We start from the raw sequence: 14,888 nt of genomic DNA, 5'->3' as shown, positions 1-14,888 counted from the left end.
TGTACAATATAATTTTTTAACAGCTAATGTTTACATATTATTTAAAGTACTAGATACAATTTTTTGAACTTTAGTGTTAATGTTTATTTGGTAAACATTTCGATCAGGGGAATCTGCCCCGATGACCTTGACCTTGACATATGTTATGAAAGTCACATTCCTGAGTGACCTTTACAAGATTTTAGCCGTCGCTTGCTTCGTTAAAAACTTATTAACAAAAAAATTTCATAAACACGTTTGTTTAAAACAGATAATATTTTGCATTGAACTATTTGTGCTTTTGATTGAAAGAGAATTAATATATTCTCAGAAAACGCGTGGGCGAAGGAGGGCTCCGTTTCTCCCCCTGCATTTTTCCCCGTATTTTTTCTTAACCCTAACCCACCAATTTTATGTCGCTATTTGATTAATGCGAAAACATTGGAAACGAACAACGTGAATCTTGTTTGGCGTGGAAAGTCGCAAACCTATGTGGTACATACAAGCGTGGACGTCGTTTACTTTACGTAAAGCACTGATATCATGTATCGTATTTATGAAACGTAAAGTAAACGACGTCCACGCTTGTACAGTATCAAATGTGTTTGCGACTCTCCACGCCAAACAAGATCCACGTTGCATGTTTTTACATTAACCAAATAGCGACATAAAATTGGTGAGAGTTAGGAAAAATTACAGAGAGGGGGTGCAGATGGAGAGGCGGAGCCCTTCTTTCGCCTACGTGTTTTCTATACTATATAACTTCACGAGACTTTTTACAAATTTTATCTTATATTAATCAGAAAACAATGGTACATTTTAAAATCTTTTTTGTTCATAACTTTTTGGGGGACTTTCCCTAACTAAAAATTGTTATTTACATTACTTTTTAACCATAACAAGCCACTTTAAAAAATTGCAGCTTATTTGGAGGTGGAGTCCTGGTTCGGAAGAATTACCATTACAAATAATTTGTAAAAATTTTTTGTGTTAATAACTTTTTAATAAATGCCGAGCGCGGCCTAAAACCTTCACAATATTACTCAGGATGACGATCTTGATAACATATGTAAAGAACATTGAAATTGAAGATTGAAATCGTATATTAGGCTTCGTATAACTGCATAATTACATTCTTTTGTTAAGATTTACCCATATTTTTTTATAGGATTTAGATTAGGAAAATAATAAATTAATAGATTTTCTTATTTTAAAGCACGTAAAAATGCGTGCTTTATAAAAATTAATGCGGGGATGTAGGGGAAGGGTGAAGCCTTTTGTACACCGCCCACGAGTTCTTTGCATCATATGGGTTTGCGATTTTAAGTAAAGCAGAGGTATCACGTATCATATTTATAAAACTTTTTTGTTATTAACTTTTTAACGAGCGACGGCTAAAATTTTTTGAAGGTCACTTAGGAGGGTGACCTTCATAACATATGTTAAAGTCAAGCTTATCGGGCTTCCCTGATTGAATATTTATGAACTTTATCATAATAAAATTGACTTCAAAATAATCTCATTGGGAGCTTTTGGGTCAAAGATAATAAATCTGAAATTAGGTTATTGAAGTTGACAATGGCGGATCCAATATCCAAAATATTCAAAAATTGCACGAGTTTCTTTATTATAATTAGCTTTCTAATAATCGAACCTCAAAATATCCTTGTTAGGATTTTTAAAGTTGCTGATAACGATTTAGAAGTGAGTATCTAATCATATAAAGTGATCGTCCCAATATAATATTGATGTGCTCTAGTAACCGATTTTGGGTTAACATTCTTTTTGATTATCATTTTTGTTTAATTCGCAAAAAAGTGAACTTTGGTGATTAAAAAAAAGTATTAATCGAAAAACTTTTTAACTTAAAATCGGTCACTAGAGCACATTAATATTATATTTGAACAACTATTTTGAATGATTGGATACTTCTAAATCATTATCAATTTGGGTTCGTATCAGCGACCTTAATTACCTTGCTCAAGAAAAAAGATAGAACTTGATAGAAAATATTTCTATGATGTTGAATCCGAGATTTGGTTTTCCTATTGCCGATCACATATTTCAGATAGATTGTTAATCATTCTGGGCAATAAACAATTTAATCGTTGGTAAGGATATAATGTTTTTCACATTAAACTTGATTGCCATGCACGAACTTTCCTTTATCTTAAAACCCGGATAAAACTTTATTTGTATGAGAATTTGTATGAGATAGTTTGTAATAAAGAATGATTTAATCATTAACCCTCTGCCTACACATGGGGTTGCGGTAACCCTAGTCAATTTGGAAATATCCGCTACTTAAAAGTATTTAGCAAGGGGACGCTGAGACTAGGGGGAAAAAAGTTTGAACTGTGCTCTACTTATTCCTCTTTAGGCGTTGTCAATGTTCTGAAAACAACAGAAGTAGGAGCATTGATAGTGTGTGTTGGGGTTACAGTTACCTCGTGTGTAGGAAACTTAACAAAAAATGGAAAAGTTCCAAATTTGAAGGGTAAGTAAAAGTTATTTTTTTGTTCATTACGTATCATTTACACATACAGTACTTATATATATTACCAATGTCGCGACCACTTTGCGAAAATATGCTGCAATTGTAGTATTACAAATTAAAAATTTTTTTATAACAAATAAAATCTTTTGTAATAAATATTTTTTGTATTAATAATTATGTTTTTTAAATAAATATTACTATTTTCTTTTTCTATTGTGTTTAAACATTCATTTTTTACTAAATTTACATTATGAAATAAATATATTTTTTGAACAGAATTAAAAAACTGACGATAGATTCTTAAAGTACAACTCTTTCTCTTTCCATTAATCACCATTTTAATTAATTTATCTATTTTTTTCTAATAAATACGGGCGTTTGAAAAAAAGGCAAATTTTTACAAAAATTTTTCGTTCCTTTCTCATTCTTTTTGAAAATCTCTTTTTTTTTTAATATCTTTGACTTTTCAGCCAAGATTATTCTGAGTTTTTTTCCTTTTGATTAAAAAAAAAAAGAAGTTAAAATTGATTAAATACATTTGGAGATGTAAGTTAACGAAATTTTGGGGTTAGCGTAACTTCTGTGTGTAGGAATCGAGAGAAAAATAAGATGTGTAAGCAGAGGATTAATAAGGTTTTTCATATATAATATAGTAGACAGTATATCACGTTTTTCATATCAACCTTTATTGTTGAGGCCAAACTCGCCTTTATTGTAAAAGACGGATAGAATTTAATAGGATTTGTATGACTATTAAATTATAAATAATCCCCATAAACTATGATGTAAATTTCAAAGTAGATTTTCATATACAATATGATAATCAGTAAATTATTTTTCATATTAACATTAATTACCAAGTACGAAATTTTTTTTATTATAAATTTTATTATAAATTTTATTATAAATCTTGAATGGAACTTGATAAGTTGTGTATGATATAGTCGTGATAAACAATCAGATAATTATGATAGAATTACAAAACTAGTCAAACATGATTGAACACGATAGAAATTCTATCATTGCTCGAAAAGCTCTTGATAGAACTGGATACAGCTATATAAGTTATCATTGATTTTGAATAAGGTTTTATACAGTTGTATTTTTTTTCTTAAACAGGGTATCCTTACAAGTAACACTATCCAAGTCCAACACACCGATCTTCTTGAAACTTTGTACACACGTAGTACATCGAAAAATATTAGACACGTGTTTTTTTATTTTGGCTAACAAGACGTTTTAAGGAAAACACATTCGAAAATTTAACCCCTTATAGCACAATGATAACTAACGCTATTCCTGAGCGTCATTCTCTAACAACTTTTACAACATTACTTTATTATAATTTTATTGTCTGAATGTTTTTAGATCGCTAATTACGATTTTGTCATTAGTTTTACAAGATTCAGAATGACAGATTTAAAATGGCAAACCAAAAATTTTATTTAAAGTCAGTTTCGAAAAAGTTTTTTTATACTAATCTTTACGATTTTGGCAACAGTTATTCCAATCAGCGCTTAACGACATAGAAGGGGAGCCGCGTTTGCGTGTGTCTGTTATTTGCATGAATTTTGCGTCACGCTATCGCAACACGCCTTGTTAGCAAAAACAAAGCTTTATCTGGACACGTCTTGTTTCAATTTTGCTACAAAAGCGTGCTTAAATTTGCTGTAAATTTTGCGTCATTTTGCTATCTAGGATCAAGTAGTATCCTTTCTTTGCGCTTTTTTAGAAAAAATTCAAAACATGTTTATAAATTCAAAAAATAATTTTTGTTTACTAACATATAGTTTTAACCCTCTGCCTACACACCTTATTTTTCTCTCGATTCCTACACAGGGGTTACGTTAACTCCAAAATTTCGTTGACTCATATTTTCAAATGTATTCAATTAATTTTAACTTTTTTTTTTAATCGAAAGGAAAAAATCTCAGAATTATGATGGTCTTGGCTAAAAAGTCGAAAATATTAAAAGAAAAGAGATTTTTTGAAAAGAATGAGAAAAAAACGAAAAATTTTTGTAAAAATTTGCCTTTTTTTAAAATGCCCGTATTTATTAAAAAAAAAAGATAAAGTAATTAAAATAGTGATCAATGAAAATGGAAAGAGTTGTACTTTAAGAATCTATTGTCAGTTTTTTTATTCTGTTCAAAAAATATATTTATTTCGTAATATAAATTTAATAAAAAATAAATGCAGTTCAAACGCAATAGTAAAAGAAAATAGTAATATATATTTAAAAAACAATTATTAATACAAAAAATATTTATTACAAAAGATTTTATTTGTTATAGAAAAAATTTTTAATTTGTAATGCTACAATTGCAGCATATTTTCGCAAAGTGATCGCGACATTGGTAATATATATAAGTACTGTATGCGTAAATGATACGTAATGAACAAAAAAATAACTTTTACTTACCCTTCAAATTTGGAACTTTTCCATTTTTAGTTACGTTCCCTATACACGGAGTAACTGTAACTCCAACACACACTTTCGATGCTTCTACTTCTATTGTTTTCAGAACATTGATAACGGCCAAAGAGAAATAAGTAGAGCACAGTTCAAACTTTTTTTCCTCTCAGTCCCAGCGTCGCCTTGCTAAATACTTTTAAGTAGCGGGTATTTCAAAATCGACTGGGGTTACTGTAACCCGATGTATAGGCAAAGGTTTAATGATCCTCAGTATGATGTTGAATCGATTGTAACAGAAGATGAAAGATCATTTGCAGCTTTTTTGGAAAATCTTATTAAATCTTTTGTTGGTTCCAACGTGTTTATTGAAACTTATGAAACATTATGTTATATTGATGATAGTGTAATACTTGATGCTGTTGAAGTCGATGAAAATTTTGAAGATAATTTTGAAAGTGTTGTTTAGGGTGATAAAAAAGTAAAAGTTGAGATAGACATGGATTATAAAAAGAGAACAGTCCAGTTTTGGCAATCTGTTAAAAACGGTAACTGAGTTTTAGTACAGTAATAATTAGATTTAAAAAGTTTAAAGATAGAACAACATTGTATAGCTGGGAAGCACAAGTAGGAAGGAGGTACAAGAAATGAGAAATTGTTTTGTATCTGTACATATGTGTTGGATTAGTTCAAAAATGCTGTGGAAAAATTACTACCTGTTCATAATTTAGAATTAAAAAGATAGGTTTCGAAAGCTAAGGATGATGTTATGTTATCAATAAACTGTTCTTTGCTTTTTTCAAATGGATACATAAATTCAAAGTGACATATGGAATAGTATTCAGAAAAATTAACAAGTTTGTTACGCAAACGCAAATAACAAGTAAAAAACTTTTACAGAATAATAATTCGTTGCAACAGTGAGATCAAAAATATTATCTATATGAAAAGATAATGTATTTAATTTTGACCAATCGGACTTTAATTTGGAATCACAGGGCGTATCTTGTCCTGTAAAGGGACTTTGAAAATTGCCTAGCTTAATTTATAAATTCACTGACTCGCAACTACACCATACAGCCCATTATATTTGCAAGCGGAGTCTTGAAATCGTCTTTGCTAATAATGTTATAAGAGACACAAGGTAAATTTGGTCCAATCGTTGAAAACAATATTTATAAAGCTGAAAATATTCTTGTGTATGCTTTAAAATCTGACAAATTTTTATCAGCTTTTGCTGTGAAATGATTTGTCAATGCTTTTTTTTCTAATGTTGATGAAACGTCGGTTTTATGTTGGCTCTTGGACAAACGAAAGAGAAGTTTAATGTTATAGATAAGCATGGAAAAGAGGTTAAAATTTTAACTCCCTCTCCAGCAGGGACAATTGGCCTGATTTAGCCTTTAGATGTTTATACATTCAGACCATAGAAGAACTTTCTTAAACGTTTTTCGGACATAATTATGCTATATAATTACGTCACTAATTTACATTTAAGGAATAACGTTTTAAAGATTCAATTTATATATTAATTTATAATCAATTCTCGTTACCAAGATTTGTGAATTTATTCAAATTTGCTGGATAGAAAAGCAGGTATATTTTAGAAAAATTAGAAAAATGTGCAATAGTTATCGAATACTGCTTGAAGAATTGTGGTACAATGTAAGTTTTGTACAAATATTTCCACTAAAATGCGCCTGGTGTATCGAATCTTTATGTATACAACACTTTTTTGCTCCAGACTATAATACTTCTCATTACTGCAAAAAATATGTAAAATGGAGACAATACTTTTAATTTTGTTCTTTCATTTTTATGAAGATATGGAAAATTGAATTTCAAGAATATGGAGAAGGCTGTACCTTTCTTTTAGCGGCTGGGTAAACCTACTTTTTGCCTTCAGTGACTGGGTTGAACAATTATCTTGCTTTCAGTGACTGGGTCGAACAATTATCTTGCCTTTACTGACTGGGTAAACCTGCACCTTGCTTACACTGGCTGGGTAAACATGCACCTTGCCTTTAGTAGCTATACTAGACAGACCCTTGGCTTGATCAGATCCTATCCAATTCTGGCCTGATTAGTCGTTATCTTATAATCATTTCTATTCCTTCAAAATTTGAATTTGGGTCCATCATTTTGGATGTGCTATATTGAATTTACCAATCTCTATCCGCTACCTCTAGATTGGAATAACTGATGCCAAAATTGTAATCACGGATCTAAAAAACTTCTTTGAAACTGACTTTGAATAAAATTTTTAAAATTTCTGCGACTTTGGTCTATTTTAAATCTGTCATTCTAAATCTCGTAAAACTAATGTCAAAATCGTAATTAGCGATCTCAAAAACATTCAGACAATGAAATTATAATAAAGTAATGTTGTAAAATCTGTAAGAGAACGACGCTCAGGAGTAGAGTTATTATTGTGAGGTGTTAAATTTTTGAATGTATTTTTTAACTGATGGATACGACCGTATTAGAGTCGCAGAGGTACGTGGTAGCTGAGATTATCAATAGTCAACTTAAGTGAACTCAATATATTTTGATTATTATTACAAAGACAAAAGGTGTAAGTGTTGCGCAGTGCAGCGGCGACACTGACTTAAAAAATCGAGTGGGTGTTTAGCGTACAGCGCCATGTGTGTAGCAGGATGCCCGCCAAAGTATAATTAATTTAAACTGATCAGAGCGCCATTTCAACATTCCTTGCTTAAAGCAGTTTGGCTCAATATATTCTTAAATGATGTATCAAACTCGAAAAACGTTCCTTGGTCAACAGTTTTGTCATCAAGTCAGCCAACATCTCATCCGTAAGGCAGTAACGCATCTGGATTACATTCTTTTTATAGAAATCTCGAATCTGATGATAATTTACATCAATGTGCTTGGTTCGCTTCCCACATCGATCTGATTGAATCAACTGAATGCATCCTTGGTTGTTTTCGTTAACAGTGACAGGATCATCTGCGGGTATGTGTAAGTCCTTTAGTAATTGTAGTAGCCAAAGGAATTCTTTGCTTGCTTCTGAAGCTGATATACAGGATGCGGCGCCAAAATTCGGACAAATTAAAGATTTTCTCAAACATAATTTTTATTGCAAAAACGACAAAGTTTACCATTTTTTTTTTAAATAAAGTGTTTGGGTCATTAGAACGTTATCATTAGAAGGTCATAAAGAATACATTTACTCAATATATCCTCCCCCTGCTTGAATGACCGCCTCCATTCTCGGTCTAAATCGTTCGCAGGCCCGTTTTAATGTGTCACGGTCCATATCGGCGAATGCCGCTTCAATAGCGGCTCTCAATGACGCGACGTTTGGATGTCTGATCTTGTTGGTGACCCTTTCAAGCACGCTCCATACATAGAAGTCCAAAGGATTTAAATCTGGGCTGTTGGGAGGCCAAAATTCTTTGGACCAAAACATGTCGTGTTGTCTGACAACTAATTTTGAACCAAATGACTTGTGTGGGCGGGCGCACCGTCCTACTGGAAAACATACGGCTTTCCAGACGACACAGTTTCCATCCACGGCTTTACTACATTTGTCAGAACACGCAAATAAACTTCTTTTGTGACATTTTCCCCTTTGTTAAAGAAATGCAGTGGCATGACATCACCCTCACTGGTCACAACACTTAGCACGTGAACATTTGCCGGAAATTTTGTCCTGGAAACAATGGGAACATCTTTAGGGTCATGAGCGAGCTATCGATCATTCCTTCGATTGATTTTCGTATCGACACTAAAAATTTTTTTGTCAGAAAAAACCTGAGGCGTCCGGCAGTATTATTTTTTAAGGAATACTAAAGCAGGTTGCAGCATTCAACTTGCTTTGTTCTGGCAGTTTTGGAAAGCATCTGTCTTACTTTAATTGTGTAAGACTTGTAGCGGAGGTCCTCCTCGACGCATAGTTTTTTTACTCACACCGACAACCGATGACAATTTTTGGATTGACTGCTTTGGATCCTTAAAAATCAGTTCTTGAGACCGTTGAATGATATTGGGCGTCCTGACAACGCGCTCCTTCGAGTGAGTTTTCCTTGCCGGTGTTGCAAAACCTTCCTTGGTTCTCCGACTCATACTTCGCGACGTCATCATACACAGTCGATCTTGGATACCCGAAGAGCCGAATGATTTCTGTTGGTGAGCGCTCAGCGCGAACACTTTCGATAATCGCATTTGATTTCAACATTGCGACTATTTCGAGATTATGACTGTTTAGTATGCGTCAAGCTATTTGAATGCCAATCGTGACCACTACAAGTGGTACAGAATGGCGGGAAATTCAAATTGAATTTCGTCCGGATATTGGCGCCGCACCCTGTATACTTTACTTTGGTTGATGACAGCGCCACTGACGTCTTTACGGCTCGACCAGGCTATGAGTCCGTTACTTAATCCAGAAGATATAACCACTAGTCAATTTTCTATCTACCGGCCCAATCGGCGTCCACGTAACAGCTGAGTTCCAATGTTTCACTTCGGCATATTCTCAGCTTTTTGTTTATCGTAGATGCTAAATAGCGCATCACTCTCTTGACGGCTTTCCAGTCGTATTCGGTAGATTTTTCAACGACTTAAGATTCCAACTGCTCCCGTAATGTCGGGTCTCGACACAATAGCAATATACAGTAGTGATTCAATAGCTTGTCTATATTGAACACTGCGTGGAAATCTTGCACCACTGTCTGAGCCACCCTTTAGGAATCCTGTTTCTATTGGTGTTGCAATATGGGTCTTGGTTAAACCATAATCTTTTAGTAGTTTTGAAATCTTCTCTGACTAAGTAAAAATGACTCATCCTTTTCTTGTTCAATTTGAATGCCGAGATACCAATTAACATTTCCAAAATCCTTGATAACGAAATATTTCTGCAGATCTTTACCGATTTTCTTAGTTATTTCCGCCGTTGCGCCCGCTATTAAAAGATCATCGACATATAATAATATGTAAGTTATAGCGCCCTTATTTTCTTTTCTTATATAGAGATAAAGATCTGCCTTTCCTTGTTGAAAACCTTTTTGTGCCATGGCCTTTTATGTACTGACAGTAATCTTATATCTAGTTGTAGCACGTAATATATATCCTTGAGCTCTGTTACTTGAATCTGCTAGTCCGAGATCTTACAGATTATGTGGCTTTTCCCGATTTCGGTCGCTTTGATTTCGGAGCCATCCGCTAGATATATAGTGGTATTAGTATCCTTTAATACTGTAAAAAAGCTTGCATTATTAGTCATGACTCATAGCACTTGAGTCAGTTGATATACCACTTTCCGGTTCGAATGATGTGTGCTTTCCCTATAAGCGCATAATATTATTTAATATTAAGTAATATTTTAAGTATATTCTTAGAATATTAACTGTACATTTAATATTTTAAGAATATACTTAAAATAGTAAATAATATTATGCGCTTATAGGGTCCTTTTGTACATTAAAAGAAATTTGATTGCACATCAAGCTTTGCTGCTGTTGCTGTTTTTCCGGATTCTGCATTTCTATCCTTCGACTGCAGTTGTTTTTTACATGAGATACAATTTGCCTTAATGTGTCCCGGTTTGCCGCAAAAGAAACATGTCCGAATTTCTTTATTAGTTTTATCGTTATTTTTTTTACCTTTTTCTTTCTTATTTGTGTTAAATCGTTGACTACTTCTCGTGTTGTGAGCCGTGGCTGCAGACTGAAGCGCTATTTCCTGGTTCTTTTCGCCTATTTCAGTGCTTTCAATTCGTCTTTGATATTCACTCAACTTTTCTCTGGTTATATATTCTACTGTTAAATCCGCTTCTTGTCTTCCCTCAAGTGCAGTTACTAATCCAAAATAAAATTTAGGGAGACTTACTAGTAGAACAGCGACGATTTCTTTATCTTCCAGAGGTTTTCCGGATCCACGTAACAGACCAACCACTTTCATGATTGAATTAATATGAACACACATGGGTCCATCTTGATAGTGAATATTGTACAGCTTTCTCCACAGATATAACCGATTACTGAATGTCGAGCGTTCATATTTCTTTGATAACGTTTGTCATATATCATACGCATTATCCAAATGTGCAAAATGTGTCAACTGGCTATCCTCCACGCTCAGGGTTATATACGCCATCGCCTTGTTATTTCGCTTTGTCCAGGCATATCTTATATATAAATCAAGAACAAACTTGGAAATTGTGTAAAAAATGCTAATTGTATATATGTATAAATTTTAGTAAAAAAAATCGAAAAAGTGACCGCAAAAAACAGGCCTAAAATCGTCCGATTCATGGACATCGAAGTTTGAGTCGATTTTAGCGGTAAATAATTGTACATCATGAAACATCAATCCTCTGAAAATTTCAGATTGAGCATACCTTTTATTACTGAAATATGAGGGGTTAAATTGGTCACTATACATGAAGAGTATGCCATTTTATCCGTTTAACACAAAAAATCTCTGAGGGGTTAAATTGGTCACTATACGTATACAACTATACATCAATGAAGGGTATGCTATTTTATCCGTTCAACACAAAAAATCTTGAGGTTATTTTTTATATAAAAAATGCTTTAGATAAGATTTGTTAGAAGTCTTCAGAGAAGAATATCTGTTAGAAGACTAATTTATCGTGACCTCAAATTGACATTTAAGTCATAATTGTGAATGTCATTTAGAGGTCAACTTGCGATTTTCAGGAAAATGTTTTTTAACTGATGTTGGATATCTATCTCTGCGCTCTCTGAACGAATACATGTATATATGGGAGTATTTTATTAACGTCATTTTATGTCAACACGGTTTTATCTTGCCTTATATTTTATAAATCCGATAATCTTATAACAATATTTTAAATATAAGTATCACCGATTTCTGAAATGCTGCGGTATTTACTATGATTTTTCTAATAGTTTTAGTAATGGTAGCTTTTTCACCGAGATGTTTTACAGATTACACAATTGTTATTGACCTACGAAAAATTGTTAACAAAAGTAGTATTCTGTGATTTTTTTGATTAAATCGTATCGTTTTCAAGTAAAAAATTCACGAAAATTAAAAATTTTTGGAATCGCATTGAAGCGTTTGAGAGGTTCGGCTAGTTGAGATAATGTAGTGATCTGGACAGTTGAGACAAGATGATCTAGTGATCTGGCCCGTTAGGACAAAATTATGCAAAGGTTTCATTAATTAAGGTAAGAAAATTCACTGATCCGACCAGATAAGGGAAGATAAAGGCAGATATCCGACATTAGTTGAAAAACATTTTATTGAATTTTGCAAGTTGATCTTTGCAAATGACCTTCACAATTTCGACTTGATAGTTAATTTGAAGTGACGATGAATTAGTCTCTTACTACATGAACAATTTCTATCAGAAACATTTTTTTCTATTAGAAATAATCTTAAAGTATCTTATGTTGAACGTGTAAAATGGCGTAATTTTCATTCGTGAATAATATTAACTCTAACTCTTCATATCTCAGCAATAAAAGATATGCTCAATTCGAAATTTTTAGGGGAATGTTTGATAATTTACAATCATTTACCATTAAAATCGTATTAAAACTCGATGTCCACGAAACGGGCGATTTTTGCGATCACTTTTTTAAGGGAAAAATGCCAGCACTCTAATGAATGATTAATAGCTACTAACAAGGAATTTTCGGGAAATTTATACGATATTTGGCATCTTCAGATGCCATATTGGATTCGTTATCTTGAATTTCAGTGATCTGACTTCAGATTTGTAATCAGCGATCTTGATTATCCCTAGTAAGATTTTAGGTCTGATTCTATTTTTAAAAGGTAATAACAAGGAATTTTTGAAAAATTTGTGAAATTTCCCACAGGTTTACAAGCCATATTGAAGTCGCTACCTTGTTTTTTTTTTAATACCAGGTGGTTATTGAAAGTATTTGAGAAGAATTTTGAGTTATCACGTGTCTCTGTATGTTACGTAACATTTTGGGCAGACAAGTGACGTAGAACGTTTTATATATACAGGGTGATTCAGAACGACCCAAATATTCTTGTAGTGACATATTCCTGAGTTAATTCTAAAACGATTTTTCTTTTACACTTAATGTTCTTTAAAAATTTCTGATTTATACTCTTTATTACATGTGACATGTTACACGTAAAGTGTTGTTTATTTTCGGTAAAATTCATCCGTCAAGCAGAATGAAGACATCGAATTTGTAATCACCCGTGTTGAATGGGTAGTCGCGCCGGCCCTGCCTACCTTCTCTATGCCTTTCGTGATTTGGTAATTATTTTATTTAATAATGCGAAAAGTAAGCTTTGGATAAAATTTTTGTAAAGGAAAAATTGTTTCAGAATTAACTCAGGAATGTCATTGCAAGGACACCTGGGTCGTTCTGAATTACCATGTATAATAACAATTGAACAAATTTAATTGAAAATATTGTAGAAAAATAGTCGATAATAACGTAGTATGTCGCATTGTTGGAGAGAAATATCAAAAATTTTAATCAGTATCTTGAGAATCTCGAGATCCAACATCATGCTATAAGAAAAGAAGAAGACATTTCAAAGTAGGAGAAGATAGCTTGAGAGAAGAAGTAGCTCGAGAAAGAAGGAGATAGTGACTTTATTGCTTTGAGCGCTCGAAACAGAAGAGTGGGATGAAATATTAGAAAATTAATTGTTTACACAAAAATTTATATTCTATAATGGAAGATTAATAATATCAGTCAGGGCAAATTCCTACTACCCTCTTTTATAAAAGTTTAAAACTATCAACACCTGGACGCGATTACTAATAATAATAATAATTTTCTTTTTTTACTTTGAATACGTGCTATCTTGTTCTTTCAGTCTTGATTAAATTCCAAAAATGTTTATACTTGAAACGAGATAATTCGAGCATTACAGCAAACGAAAATACAAAAGATGCTGAGTGCAAAAAGTGCACACAACACGAACAGACTTATTATCTCACTTTTTTGCTTTCTCTCGCGCAGGTCGAATAAACTAGAATCAATTTTTTTAATACATAATAAGTATATCATGTTTTTATCAGTGTAATTATTTAGTGTAATATTTAGTTTCCGAGAAATAAGAGAATGCTGCTTTAAGAGTTTATGCCTATGTTGTTCTTAGGATGATTTTAACAAGATTATTGAAATCTGTAAGGTTTTAATTTGTATTTTTACCAATTTTTGTTTTGTTAAATTGATAAAAATGTTAAAAAATCTCGAATTTTTTAATACATTAGTTATTATATATTGGTCTGTTTGTAAACTAACATTTCTTGACATTGCGTTAGCTTTTCCTTTTGTCAGTAATCAAGTATGTAAAATTATATTTTGCAGGTGCTGTGTAATAAGTGTTGCAATATGAAATACAGATTGGAATATCAGGGAAATATCGACTCCCGTGTTTGTGTATCGTGTTATCATCTACTTACGAAAGGTAATAAGAACTTTAATGTGCAGAATTTTCTTATTCTCATCACTTAAAAACATTTATTATTTTTTGGGGATTAGTGGCCTGTTTAGTTTGTTATTCTTTATGATTTTGTTTTTTTAATATTTAAGCTTTAATAAGTAATTTATTAATAAAATTTGTACGTTTGTGTCATATTTTTTTGTATTTAAAAAAATCAATCAGATTTTTTTTCAATTTTATTTGTTTTGGAAAATTAAGAATGGACTAAAATAGAGCAACCTTTTCTTTTACAAAAATTTAAATAATGCACTATTTTTTATAATTAGTTATCAAATTTACAAACAAAATTTGAACAAAAAATTTGAGAATATCAGTTAAAAAAAAATTTTTTTTTTTAATCTCTACAATAGTATATTACGTTACAAGTGCGGAAAATTAGCTATTTTTTGCAAGTACGAAGGATGCGTCCGCACATGTTACACACGATATTTTTTGTTACCTATGTGTCGAAGTATGGTCTTTGATTGTGAATTGACTGTTTAGCTAAGGTCAAAGTTCGTCGATGGACAGATGGCCCTAAGTAAGGTCTTTGGATGGTCA

The 14,888-nt window shown here is 32.3% G+C and overlaps 1 protein-coding gene across 4 annotated transcripts in view; it reads left to right on the top strand.

Moving 5' to 3' along the window:
- LOC105832055 overlaps positions 1 to 14,888 on the top strand; it is a 130,221-nt gene that overhangs the window by 36,152 nt on the left and 79,181 nt on the right. For all 4 annotated transcript variants that reach the window (XM_036287439.1, XM_036287440.1, XM_036287441.1 and 1 more), the window contains one exon: positions 14,213 to 14,312. In XM_036287439.1, the coding sequence (XP_036143332.1) occupies positions 14,213 to 14,312 (100 nt within the window). The remainder of the gene's footprint in view (positions 1 to 14,212; positions 14,313 to 14,888) is intronic.

The sequence above is a fragment of the Monomorium pharaonis genome, chromosome 5, assembly GCF_013373865.1.
Source record: "Monomorium pharaonis isolate MP-MQ-018 chromosome 5, ASM1337386v2, whole genome shotgun sequence".
NCBI lineage: Eukaryota > Metazoa > Arthropoda > Insecta > Hymenoptera > Formicidae > Monomorium > Monomorium pharaonis.
Note: the sequence above shows the minus strand (reverse complement) of the source record. Positions and strands in the feature narration are given on the sequence as shown.